We start from the raw sequence: 15,460 nt of genomic DNA on the forward strand, positions 1-15,460 counted from the left end.
CTGCCATGTGTATGTGAATAAATTGACTCTTCATGAAATTGTACCTATTACGGCTCAGCAGCAAATGCCTATCGGCTTTGGTTTGGGAGCGCTGCAAATAATGGACAGAAAGACTTTTAAAAGACTGCAGATAGAGTTTTTTCTATTGTAATTTTCAGAACGTCGGTGAGGAAAAAATGTCTTTTAACTTCAGTCTTTCACATAATTTCCATTACCTGTTTCAAATTTAGATGAAGAGTCTTAGGAGACTTAAAAGGGAATTACTATGGGTTTTTGACCACTAGTCGTCAGTATTGAACCATCAGTTGTGACCCAGCAGGCATGTTTTATTGAAGTTGCTAAACTTTGTAGAAAAGTGATTCTTTATAACATATATACGTCAACTCTTAGGGCTTCCCAAAAGTGTACTTGGCACAAACATTGCAACTGAAAAAAATCTAATTATTTAATTACAGCTATTTGAAATTTTATGCTTGAAGCAGTGCTGCTCTCCGCTCTTGAAAGATCAATTATGACAGACTGAGTATTACGTATTAAGACATCTGCTTTATTTAAGAGTGAAACTGTCATTTCTGTGCCTTTTCGTTAGAGTTTGTTTCATGCTTCCCATTAAGGGTTACGGTTCTTTCCACCCTCTCTACCTCCCTCTCTGGAAGAATCTTTTACATATAATAAAACAACTAGAGTCTATAATTTGATATGGGTTTATTTCACTGTAATCATATTTCATGCCCTTTTCTGTGTTGTATATTTCTAAGCTATACAGAAGTATCCAAAAGATAGATTCTGTAATTTTTAAATCACATATAGATCTGAACTTTTCTTCTAAGTGTCATTTTCATCTTCCTAATAATCACTGTCTTTGTACCCTGTTTTCCACCTACCCCACTTATAATTATTTTCTACTGATGTTGCTAAGGCTGTGTGTTTTTACTTGGGCTAATCTTGTTTGCTTGTTTTTACTTGATAGAAAAGCTCTAATATGACTCATTGCATTTCTAGTTAATTTACATTTCTATTCTGTATACCGGTTCTTCTTTTTTTTTTTAATTTAAATTCAGAATCTGGTTCCTGGCCAGTTGGCTCAGTGGTAGAACATCAGCCTGATGTATGGGTGTCCTGGGTTCGATTTCCAGTCAGAGCACACAGGAGAAGCACCTATCTGCTTCTTTACCCCTCCCCCTCTCGCTTCTCTGTCTCTTTCTCTGTTCCCCATCCCCCTCTCACTTCTCTATCTCTTTCTCTGTTCCCATGGCTCAGTTGAAGTGAGTTGGCTCTGGGCACCGTGAATGACTCCATGGCCTTGCCTTAGGCACTAAGAAGAGCTTGGTTGCTGAGCCAACTGAGCAATGCCCCAGATGGGCAGAGCATAGCCCACCAGTGGGCTTGCTGATGGATCCCGGTTGGGGTGCATGTGGGAGTCTGTCTTTGCCTCTCCTCCTCTCACTGAATTAAAAAGAAATAAATAATAAATAAATAAATACAGAATCTGTGACATTAATTATTTCTCAGAGCATGAGAAACTTCTTAGGGTTTTCTAACATCTTTTTCCATGTTATAGTCAAGTTTATTATGTAGTTATTTAATGGGCTTTATTGGGCAGTGAGAAAAAGGTGGTCTCTGGTTTATGATCTGAGACTGAAGTCCTGAAGTCCTGGCTGTAGCAGTGTTGGATGGGAACAAGGTAGAGTGAGTCTGTGACTCACAGCCATGGAGCCTGGGCACACATGGTCCTGGGGCCTTCTTTCCTATTCGTTACCCTTCTAACCTGTGAACATGTACAGCGGGTGCTAAATCTTGTGTACGTGTGTGTGGTCTGTCCTAGTAAGTAGCTTGTATGATTCATTTCTTCTTGGTAAAATAATTTTGTTTTAAAAAAAGTTATGTGGCCTTCTCCATTTCTCCCATATTTCACATCCAGTCCACCATTAAATTCTGTCAGCCGTATTTTAAAAATATTCTCTGAACTGGTAATTACTGTTCCCCGTACCAACACAGCTCTCGGCAGTCATCTTGCTACTGTTGTCTCCTGCCTGGGCGGCACAGTAGCCTCCTGGTGTCCGTTCCTCCCTCCTTACCAACATCCTCCCCGCAGAATCAGATAGTGCTGCATCTTTCTTCAAAACTGTTCATTTTATGCAAACAAAATCACATTCGGAATGAAATCGAAAGTCCTCAGCCTACAACGCCTTTCTGATTTGGTCCCTGCAAGCACCACCACCCTAATTTTCTATCGTTCTTCCTCTTGCCCACTCCAGACCGGCTGCACGGTCTTCCTCTTTTTCATGGACACGCCAGCCCCCTCCTGCTTCTGTGTCCACAGCCAGGAGTTTCCAGTTGTGAAAGCGGTTGCACTGCGTGTGTCCCCGTGTCATTCAGAGCTCTGTCTACTTCAGAAAGGCCTCAGTAACCTCCTCGATAAAGTGCTCCTTCATGCCCCAGCCCTTCCGCGGCTCTCTGTCCTCCAGAATGCTTTCTGTTACCTGTCGTTTGTCTGGCTTCCCAATGCTGGATTTAGGAAGGCAGGCACTGAGTCTGTTTTGCTCAGTGCCATGTCTCCAGTATCTAAGAGCAGGGCAGGCCTGGAATGAGCTCCCAGTAATTGTTCTTGAAGGAATGAATGAATCAATGTTGCACACTATGTAGTCAGCACTATGCATAGTAAAATATCATTTGGCAATACTCATGAACCTACTCTGTGCCGGTATTGTGCTGGGACTAGGAATTTAGGGATACTTGAAGTGCTGTCTCGCCCTTTAGAGGTTCCCATTGAGTCGAGGAAATAAAATTGTTAACAAACACCGTAATTCAGTAAGGGTGTTATTTCAGCTTTGCATAGATAGGTCCAGAATAGCCCCAGGGAGCGAGAATTACCCCCTTTTGACCCTTTGGGACAATTTGGGTGGAAGGGTGGTGTATTTGCTGGGACTCTGGGTTTTCAAATCATTTTAGGCAATTCTTTTGTGAATGTGATTCAGTGCTATTGCTTATTGCTACATGATAAACCTTTTACCGATCTATGGCTGAAATGCTTATTTAAATTCTGACTCATTGTACTCCTGCTTCACAACATTGTGCTTTGTCTTATTTTATACCATACTAATTATTCTCTTTTTTATGATTGTTACCTGTGGATAAGTTTTTTTTTCCTTTTTTTGCAAGGATAAAATAAACACTTTTCTGTAAGGCTGTGAAAGAACCATTAATGTCAACCTGCCGATGAAAAGGAAATAGATGGAGAAGAATGACTGGCTATTACGGGATTTGTCTTTCAGAGCTGGCTGAGCACTGTTTGGCACAGCTTGAAATGTGCAGTTCCTTGACAGATCACGTCTTTAGCTTTCTTCCTTGGTCTTTCTCTTGTTTTCCCTCCTTGCCTCCTGCACCTGCCTCTCCCTCCTTTTGTTGTTTATAGTCTATTTTATTAGGCTTTGATAATTTCAGGTGATACTAAAATGCTTTTAATATTCTCTTGGTGGAAAATAATTTGTCTGCTAAACTTACGGAGGAGAAATTGGAAGAGATCTTGGATTTTATCTCTTTCAACCTTCTGCTCACTCAGTACTTGAATTTCCAATCTCAAAGAAAACTCCCTGTGTGGTTCATGGATATCATAGACGCCGTATCCATAGCCATGTTATCTTTCTTGTATTGGGAAACATCGAGAGTGATAGCTGGCAGGATTAAAGAATATTCTATTTTGCTCGTATATTTCAGGATCCTACTTTTTCATATTATCAAAGCAAAAGTCGAAAGTTTAGAAATGTATTCTTAATGGTAGAAGTAACACGTCAACTGTCAGCTTGCAAGTTAAGGCCTTTGGTTCCCTTTGAAGTCTGCAGTTTATGAGATGATGTATAGATGTAAATTGTCCTGAAATTCTTATAATCTCATTTATGTATAATTAATACTTATGTTGTGTCTTCTTTGGCTTTTGACTTTATTAAGAAAATATAACCTAAGGCCATTAATTATTAAATACTTACAATGTACTTTCTGTCTCCTTTCACCTCCTCATTTCAATGACCTTTCTCCAAGACTCTCTCATGTATGCTCACTTATATTTTATTATTCAAATGTTTTTGACCATTGTTGTGTTTTTCAGGACATAATCCTAGATTGATCATTTTGCTTGTAGCTTCCTTGTTCCTAGCCTCATTGGAGTTAGTCCTTGAGCAATTTTTTTGCCTTACCCTCACCCTACCCCTGCTTTGATTTGATTGCTTGCTATCTAGGTTCTCAAAGACTTGTTACTTGTCCTCTGTGTCAGGCCCTGACTCCTTTCTTTATTTTTCCTGTTCTTAAGTATATGTATAGGTGTTGTGGTAAAGCACCTCAAATTCTGTTTGAAAAGAGTTGAGGTTTGCTTTATAAATAAATCCTCTTAATTGCTTCTGTGAGTTTTATTTAAGTCTGACATATTTTATGCTCATACGTTATGACTGAATCTCAAAATATTATTTAATCACATTTATTTTGCTGGGTGTACTTACTTGTTCTTGCCAGTATCATCATTGTAAATGATAACAAATAAGGCCGGCATAAATCTCTGTTAGTCTCTTTGTGTAGCACTGTATGCAAATAAACACTTAATGCTATTAATGCTGTGATGATGATGAAAAATGTCTGAGCTCTTGTTGACTGAACAGCTGCCTGACAACAGGCTGAGATTTTTCTGAGTGCAGAACTTGTTTAATTTCTACTTTATGCTTGTTTTGAAGAGTGGAATGTTTCTATCTACATTTCAGTGAATTTATCCTAGACCATCTGTTTACAAAGCCCTTTTCCATCATTATCAATTAATATTTATTGGGCAACTACTGAGCACAGTAATATTGTACAAACAAAGACCACACTGCTGCAGAAAGACTTAATCATTGACTTGGTACTGTTTTATTTTGATTAGAAAACAGTAAAAAAAACAAAAAAACAAAAAAGCACACACTCAAATTCAAAGGCATAAAATAACATCCTGTAACTCTGAACAATACGGGATGTTGTATATTTATAGGACATTCTGCTCAAATACGTATAAAACTTGAGAAATTCTAAATTAAATTTCCATAATTATCTATCATCTTCTGTTTGTCAACAATTCTAACCCAGTGGTCATGCATTTAGAAAGTCAAATGAGGTATCATTTTGCTCTTGGATTTCTAATAAAACTGTGAGTCTCTTTTTTGAGAGGAAACTACTCAGATAAAAACAGACCCCCCACTAAGAGCATTTGCTTTTTGATTTTGAAGGAAATCCTGGAAAGTGCACTTGTTGGGCTCACATTTAACTTTACTTGCAAGATTTTTATTAAGTAAAAGGTTGCATGAAAATAAAATTTGTTCCAGTAAAAGCAGTGGCATTTTAGGGAATAATGCTCCATTACCATTGTTGCTTTTGAATTAAACAAGTCAGAGATTTGTATGTCTTTTCAGCATACTAACTTTATAGGCAGTAATTAAGGTTTTTCTTTTCCAGATTGGCAAATTTAATAACATTTGAAGAATGAAATTCTGACACTAGTCAGTAGGGGTTTTACTTTTGAGTTATTTTTATAGTCATGGTAGTGGGTTTTTGCTGATTCATCCATGGTCTCTGGCCTAGTTAGTCTTCCATGTGGCTTTTGGCTAGGGTTTTGGGGTAAAGACTATGGCCATGGAAAAGAGCAAAAGGAATTAATTGGCTCTCACAGTGATTGAACCCATGACCTTGGTTGGCTTCATTGGCTCAGGATGCCTTAACCAGTCAGCATCCATAAATATAGACACAGTGAAACCAATCAATTTGCTTATTATTCACTGGGGAAAATAGGTGAGTAATGAGTGCCCATGTATCCTACTATATTAATTCCTATAAGAGCTCTTTGGATTCCTGAAATAATGAACATGTCATCATAAGAAGATAAAAAAAAAAGAAAAAAAAAAAGAAAAAGAGAGCCCTGGCCGGTTGGCTCAGCGGTAGAGCGTCGGCCTAGCGTGCGGAGGACCCGGGTTCGATTACCGGCCAGGGCACACAGGAGAAGCGCCCATTTGCTTCTCCACCCCTCCGCCGCGCTTTCCTCTCTGTCTCTCTCTGCCCCTCCCGCAGCCAAGGCTCCATTGGAGCAAAGATGGCCCGGGCGCTGGGGATGGCTCTGTGGCCTCTGCCTCAGGCGCTAGAGTGGCTCTGCTCGCAACATGGCGACGCCCAGGATGGGCAGAGCATCGTCCCCTGGTGGGCAGAGCATCGCCCCTGGTGGGCGTGCTGGGTGGATCCCGGTCGGGCGCATGCGGGAGTCTGTCTGACTGTCTCTCCCTGTTTCCAGCTTCAGAAAAATGAAAAAAAAAGAAAAAAAAAAAAAAAGAAAAAGAAAAGATACCTAGGTCATTCTCAAAGAGAAGCTTTGAGTTTTATTTTTCAGAATCTTAGGTATCTTTAAAGAATTATTGAGAATTGCAGTTACTATAAAAATAACGCTGATGCCCTTAATGACTGATAAACCTTACTTACAGGATACTTGATAATTACTCTAGCTTTTGAAAAACAGGAATGTTGCATCTTGTGACTTGACTCACTGTGCTTTCCACTTCCATCTGGAAAGTGCACACAGTCCAACTGGCAGCAGGATTTTAGACTTTCTTCTGTACTCTGACATCTTGAAAATCTGCATGGTCTCATAATAGTCATGATCACTACTGGGTTTTCTTTGGGTTTCTATCATGCAATTCTACTTTCACTTATTAAAGTTTTATTTTTCCTTTTAATTATAGTTGTTGGTATGAAAATTTTGTTCCTTGGTTATGGCTGAAAAGTAAAATTCTTTGAACAATTTAAGGAAAATCTATCTAGCTATTTTTGAGTTCGATATTGGTTCAGGGATTTAGAATATGAATGCATTGTTTTCTGCCTTGAAAAGACACTTTTTTTGTTTTGTTTTGGTTTTTGTTGGCACAGATAATCCCCAACTGGATGAATTTAAAGGCTAAAATTTTCCATGACTTTAGCTAGTTCTCATGTGGGAGGAATCTCTAACATGATTTAGGAAGAAACAAAATTTAGAAATTTAGAACTCGACAGAAATAAAATCTATGTTAATTTAAGTGAACAGTACAGATTGTGGGCAATAAAGTCCTGCTGTTATTATGTTTATCTGTATTTCTTTTCAAAATAATTATTCTATTGATGCTTGATGGTTTAGAGCTATAATTTAGGTTTCCAAAAGAGAATTTTGAAAATAGATACTAGATTTCCATCTTTAAAAAAAATCTAATTAATGAGGTTCTTTTTATAGTGTTTTATACATTCTATATAATTAATAACATTTTATCTTGATTTAAAGTATAACAAATATCCTTAAAGATATTTACAAATTTTAATATATATAAATACAAAAACTAGTATCTTCTGTTTATAGCTCATGTGGTCTAATTTGGAACAAAATATATTTTGGTGCATAAAATATATATATATATTTTACTGACTTGTATTTTCTTTTTTAAAAAAATTCAGTGAGAGGAAGGGAGGCAGAGAGACAGGCCCCCACATATGCTGGGACTGGGATCCACCCAGCAAGCCCACTTGGGGATGATGCTCTGCCCATCTGGGTTGTTGCTCCATTGCTCAGCAACTGAGCTCTTCTTAGCATCTGAGGCAGAGGCTGTGGAGCCATCCTCAGTGCCTGGGGCCAACTTGCTCTAATCGAGCCATGGCTGCAGGAGAGGGGGGAAAGAGAAAGAGAAGCAAGGAAGAGAGAGGGGGAGGTGTGGAGAAGCAATTGGGTGCTTCTCCTGTGTTCCCTGATCAGGAATTGAACCCAGGACATCGACACTCTAGGCCGATGCTCTACCACTGAGACAACCAGCCAGGGCCCTGACTTGTATTTTGTACCTACATGAAGGATTTAATTATAAAAATATGGTCAAATGAGCAATGCAGTCATGAAAAGATATAGAGGAAATTTAAAGGCATATTACTAAGTAAAATATGACAATTTGAAAAGACCACTGACTATGTGACATTGTGGAAAAGAAAAAGACACTATGGAGACAGTAAAAACATCCATGGTTGCCAGGAATTGAGGCAGGGAGAAGGGGGATGAATAAGTGGAGCACAGAGTGTTTTTAGGGCAATGAAGACCCATGATAGTGTGATAGCATATTGATGCATACATGTCATTATACATTTGTCCAAACTCATAGAATAGTCAACACCAAGAGCGAGCTCTATGTAAACTATGGTCTTTGGGTGATGATGGCGTGAATGTAGGTTCCTCATCTGTAACCAAGGTACCAGTCTGTTGGAGGATGTTGATAGTGGGGAGTCAGTGCATGTGTGGGGGCAGGGTGTATGTGGAGCTCTGTACCTTCCTCTCAGTTTTGCAGGGAGCCTAAAACTGTTCCCCAAACTGTCTTTAAAATATATGTATAGTAAGGTCAATTATTTCTCTAATTACCAATGACATGGCTTCTTCATTCTTTATTGTTACTGGAAAAAAAATGACCTGAATTTTTTTTTTAAGTGAAATGAGAGGAGATAGTGAGACAGATTCTCACATGTGCCCCGACCAGGATCCACCCAGAAACCCCAGAAATCTGGGGCCAAGGCTGGAATCAGTTGAGCTATTTTTGGCACCGGAGGCTGATACACTCGAACCAACTGAGCTATCCTCAGCACCCGGAGCTGACGCTTGAACCACTTGAGTCACTGGCTGCAGGAAAGGAAGAGGGAGAGAAGGGGGAAAGCGAGGGTAAAAGAAGCAGATGGTTGCTTCTTTTGTGTGCCCCGATTGGGAATCGAACTCAGGATGTCCATATGCTAGGCTAACACTCTATCCACTAGCTAACTGGCCAGGACCTTGACTTGAAATTTTATAACTTTGATTATATAATGTTACTGACCTATGATATGAACATAGACTTGCTTTTCTATAATCTTGTTAGTTTATCAATGAATCATCTATATGTTCTTACCCTGGTAACCAAAAAGCATGCAACTGTAGCAGTGTTGAGTGGTTAGGATGAGACAGGATAACTGTTCTTTTTTGTTTAATTTTTATTTTTTTTGTAATTTCAGTGGCCTGGGTAGGAGTTAAGATGTGACCTTTAGTTCATTCCACTACGTCATTCTTACTCAAGCTTGCTAGTCCATTTAAAGTAGACAAAGGGCCTTTAGTTCCCTTCTTATTCTACATTTTTGGGTGTGTTATTTTCTAAAGACTCTTGATAAACATGCATATTGTCAAAAATTGTGGGAGTTTTTATGGTCAGATGAGATGTCTAACAACATTTTTCTTTTCTCTTTTCTCCTCCTTTCTGAAAGAAAGGCTGCATTTTTAAAAACAATGTAACCAAGAGAATTCAGTATCATCTACCTGTAAAGCACTGCAGTAGTACAATACTCAATGTTCGTCTTTTTAAAGGAAATAGGCACACTTAAGGAAAAAAAGGAAAAATTGTTGTTATTAAAGATTTAAATGTGCCCCAGGGACCCTCTATTAAGACTCTGAGTTGTTGCTGTGATCTTAAATGTGTAAAAGACAGTCTGAATCCTAGAACAGGGCACATGATAGCTTTATAGCTAAACTGCTTTTATGAAAAAAACAAGCTTTAAAGGGCAAAATAACAGTAATAGAAATTCATTGGCATGTGATGTTTTCTTCTCTTTTTATAACTGCTTTTACTGGGTCAGTTTTAATATAATTCTAAGTTGCTTGATCTAAGTCAAATGGAAAAGAAATCCATTGTAGGCTTATACATTTTAAAAAGGTATTAAATGAGTTAAAGTTTATTATTAAGGTTTAAAGAAATGGCTTCTAATTTCCTTTCAGTTAGTTTTTAAAATGTTTCTTCTTGAGGATCATCTGGGTTTTCAGAATGTAAAGTGCATTAATATGTATTTACTAGGTCTTAAGAGTTAGATATTTCTTTCGTCTTTCATTTTAAACTAAATAATATAGAAAGTAGGTTCCATATTCTGGGCTAGGATGTTGCCTGTGTGTTTACTTGTGTACTCACGGTATGGAAACAGAAGAAATCACGTTCAAGCTTAATGACATTTTTAGAGGAGGTAGTAGAAATGCAGTCATTTGCTTTGGGTTCATTGTCAATGCCTCATGTTTCCTCCTCTACTGAAAACAATAGAATTTAGATTCTCATTGACTGAATTGTCTAAGACTTACGTATCCTTAGAGTAAAAAGAGAAATAAAAGAGTATTAAACAATATTTTAGGCACCAAGTGGAGCTATAATAGAAAAATATATCATTCTGGAAAGGTGTTATAAATAACTGGTCAGATGTTGAAGGTGGAAAGTGAGGAGAAGAGGAAATTTTATTGCAAATTCCTAGGTATCCAAGAGAATTAGAGGTTCTGTTATATGGAAATTTGGATTTCTAAAAAAATAAATAGTTGACTTTCAGAAGAATTATGTTTTTGTAGGTTGTAATTTCCTGTGCTAGAAATGGAAAACACAATTTGATCAATTAAAGTTCAGCTTATTAATTTCTATTCCTTTAACACCAAGTAAAATTAATATTTATACTAATTATAAGAAATGAAAATGAAATATCTTATTAGTGAGAGGACAAGAGCAGTTCTTTCCCACATTACCCTTGAAGGGCAGTGGATCCTGGAAACTGGCAGGGCCTTTCTCTACAGGGTGGGGTGAGTGGGAGTGTTGGGCATGGTTTTAAGTATGGGTGTTCAAAACAGAACTGGAATAGATACAGATTGCTCTACCTAACTTGGACGGGGAGATTTAGAAGCATGTAGGGAAGGTCCAGAAGCTGCAATAAAAACCAGCTAATGAGGCTAGGCAGGATGTAGGGAACAGGGAGAAGGGTAATAACTGGATGGTGGAGTTGCCCAGGCGAATTTATAGAACACGTAATGTTGGTTGGAGATTTGATGAGTGTGAGTACACCTATATAGTCTTACGTAAATTCTAGATCACTCAAGTGTTTTTGGTGTAAGCAGGTTATCTTGGGGTGAATACAAAGAGGTTCAACATTCTACTTACTGGTGAGCACTGGCATGTGAGTTAACTTGCTAGGAATCTGGGTTACATTAGACTATAAGGTTTGATGGAGGAAAAATTTGTAGGCCAAAAAGAACTAATACTGTTATAGTTGGTCTGGCTTTGAGCTAAAATTGGTGGGTGAAACTTTAATGATACTTGCATAGCTTCAAAATAATCTAGTAAAATATTTGTTAGTTACTTTAGTGGTTTTTACATATTTCCACACATTCTTTGAAAGAGTCCCTCTGGGAGGTGGAGCTTAATTTTTTTCCTTTGAATATGGGCTGGGCTTAGTGACTCTCTTTTAACAAATAGTGTATGGAAAGAAAGAATACTATCTTTATGGTAAGGAAGTTTGGCAGACACCACCTTACCTTCATTGAACGATCAAGGTTGACATTCCCAGTCCTGAGACATGTTGATATTGTGTACCCTACAGTGTGATGCAGTTAGAAGGACACCGATCTCTGTCGTACCCCTCTCCTTCTGAATTTATGAGTCTTGTCTGATCATGAGAAGTCATCAGACAAATACAAGCTGGGGGACATTCTGTAAAATACCTGACCTGAAGTTACCTGGAGTATCTCTTTAAAACAAGAAAAGACTAAGAAACTTTCACAGATTGGAAGCAGCTCCATAGTACCCTGAATTGGATTTTGGTACAAAAAAGAATATTTGATAGTTGATTAAAGGCTGTAGCTTAATGGTTTTGTAACAGTGTTAATAATGTCATAGTTTTGATAAATGTAACATGGTCATATAAGACGTTAATTTTAGGGAACAGTAGGTGAAGGGTATATGGTAACTTTGAGCTATTTTTACAACTGTTCTGTAAACTTTAATTATTTAAAAAATAAAGAAATGTAAAATAATCCCATTCATGAGATTTCTTTTTTAAGGAAAGGCTAAAATGATGACTTGTGAAAACAGCTAAAGGTTAAGTCTGGCTTAAACACCAAAATAAATATTAATTTTCTCATAGCACTACACCATGATAATTGTTTTTTTTTCGGAGAGAAAGACAACTTGGTACTTGAGAAAATATGGCAATTAATAAAGAGGAGAGAGACTGACCAGGCGGTGGTGCAGTGGATAGAACCTTGTCCTGGGATGCTGAGGACCCAAGTTCTAACCCCAGGTTACCGGTTTGAGCACAGGCTCATCAGCTTGAGCACCGATCACCAGCTTGAGTGTGGGATCATAGACATGACCTCATGGTTGCTGGCTTGAGCCCAAGGTCGCTGGCTTGGGGTTACTTGCTCTTCTGGAGCCCCTCGGTCAAGGCACATATGAGAAAACAATCAATGAACAACTAAGGTGCTGCAACGAAGAATTAATGCTTCTCATCTCCTCCCCTTCTAGCCTGTCTGTCCCTGTATGTTCCTCTCTCTTTTTCGCTTAAAAAAAAATTAAAAAAAATAAAGATGGGAGAAATCTGGAATACTTTCATGTATGTGATGAACAGAATTGGCCAATTGCAAAGTGAAATTGTTATTCAGAGATTATAAAGGAATATTTATCCATTCAATATCATGTTTACCACCTAAAATATACCAAGCACTATGTTAGAACTAAAATGTGATCGTGTCAGTTTGAGGTTTCTGGCCTTCTGACACACCAAAGGTTTTGTGTTACTTTTTGGAAATGTAAGCCTCTGGATAAACAAAGATTATTTGAATATCTATGTAAGTAAAATTAGGCATATAAAGGAGTTAAACATATTGTTAATGCATTTAAGTATGAAAACACTTTGGAAATCTTAATATAACTTCATTTTCTTTTATGTAAAGTGTTATAGGATTTTAAAAATGTGAGTTTTGGAAACTGTGAGAAAGGGACAGAAATGGATTAATTCCGGTTAGTAAAATGGAAAAAATGTCATTATTGGAGAATTTTTCAACAAGCCAAAATTGAATAGATTATGCATATAGAAATAAATATTATTATAGATTTTACCCTGCAATAAAGAACAAAAGCAAACATCAAAGTCACCTGAAAGTATTACGATTGTAATACTTTATCAATGTTAGCTATTCAGTAATTATTACGGTTGTCTTTTATTGTACATTTTAATGTTTTACAGTATCAAATCATTTAGTCTTCATACCCACCTTGTAAGGTTGATATTATTTCCACATGGAGAGGCGAACGGCCTGAGTCTCCGTCCTGTCTCTGTCACTGACGGGGTGAATGCCCTAGCTTGGGTGGGCAAGTTATTCAGCTACTTGCAGCCCAGTTTCCCCCTTAATAAAATGGGCTTAGTAATAACACATCAAAATTTAAAGATTAAATGTTATATTCAACATATGTAATGTATTTCTTTAATATATGTAAGAAAAAGAAGAATGCCCGGATATGGTAAACACTGTAAAGTGTTATTATATTGCTATACTCAAACCAAAATTATTTTTCATTCTGATGATGTTTCTTTCCTCAATTGCTTATAATTAGTGGGAGTAGGAGTTGTCATGGCAGAGGGAATTGTCATCTCATGGACAGGGAGCGGTGGTGGTTTTTCATGCATGTATGTTACTCGTCTATAGCACAGTGCTGGCATGTTATAAACACACATAGAAGTTATCTGTTGGATATGTAAATTCATGAAATTGAATATAATTGATTATACTTACATCAAAAGAGTTTTTAATATATTCTGCAGTTTCCCTAAAAATCACTTTTCTATTGAGCACCAAAAATCCTGTTGGAAAAGACTCCTGGCAGTTTGACTTTCTCAGTCTGGATGGCTTCTGCACATTCACCTTCTAAGTCTAAATGCTGAAACTGTCAAAAAATTTTCTGAACAAATGGGATGCCTTTTAGATGTCATGAAAATTTTCCCAGGTGTAAATTTATTTTTAAGTTTAATTTTAACATAGAAACAAACCCAAACAGTTTTCTTGGAAACAAGAAACTGTTAGCTGCCTGCACTTTCTAATTGTGTAACCAAATACCGAAAGATGGGAGAAGTGTGAAACTAGGTGTGGAAACTGATTACGGACTGGAAGTTGCTTATATTTGGTGTCAACTGAAATGTTCTTAGGACTTCAGTGAATGAGCAGGTTGTAATTCATGCAACTCATATTCGTCTTTCTCAGCCTTTTCTTAATAAGTCCTAGTAGAGTCTTTTAGTTTTATATGTATTTTGGTCTACTATATATTTCCCCATCTCATTCATTCTAGGCGTTGAAGAAACAAGAAGCTAAAGCAGATGAAGATGAGGGAGTAATGAAAAATAAGCTAAGACAAACGGAAACGGAGAAGACTCAAGTAAGATTCTGAAAGTTAACTTTCAAAAAAACGTAATGCTCTTTGGGGCTACTGGTGTTTGTTGAATGCCTTGTAATCATTTGCTGGATGCGGTGAAGCCTTTATGCATTTATGTGGAATCGCTTGGTTTGAAGGCTCTGCCACTTTGCTACTTGCTCTTAGAAACACGTACAGGTCATTTGCAACCTGATCATCTGGCCACTCTCTTTTCTAGAGGTGAGTGAAACTTTGCTGTTCTTTACTGGAAAACACTAAACAACCTTGCCCTTGCTGCTGGGTTAGGGCAGCCTGTTGTTTAAAGGCTGGGCATTTTGGACATACTCATTTTCATTACAGAAGACAGTCCTAGAGGAACAATCCTCTGTTCTCGTTAAATACTAAAGACTTTTGACATATATTTATGTCTGTGACCCTATGGAACTTAGCATGTTAGAATTAGAAAGAAATTCAGAGGCCACAAACTCTTCTTAGTTTGCAAAGGAGTAGATTTAAGGATGAGCACAAGGTAATAATGAATGATAAAGTGAAAATTCGCCCTTGATGTTCTTTACTTTATTATTGCTTTTTATATTTAAAATTACTTTCTTTCTTTATTTGGTTCGCAATTTCAAGTTAAATGTTGTGTCCATGCTTCCTTTACTGTAAACAAGGTATTTTCAGAGTGTCAGGTCTGCCCTTTGGGAATCAGGACAGCTGACCCAGGATCATGACAGAAATGGGCCTTTCTAGATTTTGAAACTGTTTCTTCCTAGAAACAAGAGAATAGGTCAGAAATATTTTGTGTTGATTTTGTTATTTCACATCATATAATTAAAAAGATTTTATTGATTGATTGCTTTTAGAGAAAGAGGAAAAGAGAGTGAAAGAGAGGGGGGGGGAGAGGAACATTGATTTGTTGTTCTACTTCTTAGGTATTCATTGGTTGGCTCTTATATGTGCCCTGACAAGGAGTCAAACCCACAACCTCGGCTGCTTGGGATGATGTCATGCTCTAAGCAACTGAGCTACCCAAGGCTACATATAGTTTACTTTTTAAAAAATATGACATGTATTTTCTGAGCCACATATATAGTTAACCAAAAACTTACATGACTGGATTAAAATTATTTAAAAATAGATTCATAGGGTGTTGCAAAACAAAATCTACAGTTAGGTCAATTGTGCCTTTCACTCAGTTTCCCTCGATGGTAACATTTTGCACAATT

The 15,460-nt window shown here is 37.5% G+C and overlaps 1 protein-coding gene across 5 annotated transcripts in view; it reads left to right on the forward strand.

Annotated features, from left to right (window-relative positions):
• CEP128 (centrosomal protein 128) overlaps positions 1–15,460 on the forward strand; it is a 447,508-nt gene that overhangs the window by 102,352 nt on the left and 329,696 nt on the right. For all 5 annotated transcript variants that reach the window (XM_066276450.1, XM_066276451.1, XM_066276454.1 and 2 more), the window contains one exon: positions 14,169–14,255. In XM_066276450.1, coding sequence (XP_066132547.1) covers positions 14,169–14,255 — 87 coding nt within the window. The remainder of the gene's footprint in view (positions 1–14,168; positions 14,256–15,460) is intronic.

The sequence above is a fragment of the Saccopteryx bilineata genome, chromosome 4, assembly GCF_036850765.1.
Source record: "Saccopteryx bilineata isolate mSacBil1 chromosome 4, mSacBil1_pri_phased_curated, whole genome shotgun sequence".
Lineage (NCBI taxonomy): Eukaryota > Metazoa > Chordata > Mammalia > Chiroptera > Emballonuridae > Saccopteryx > Saccopteryx bilineata.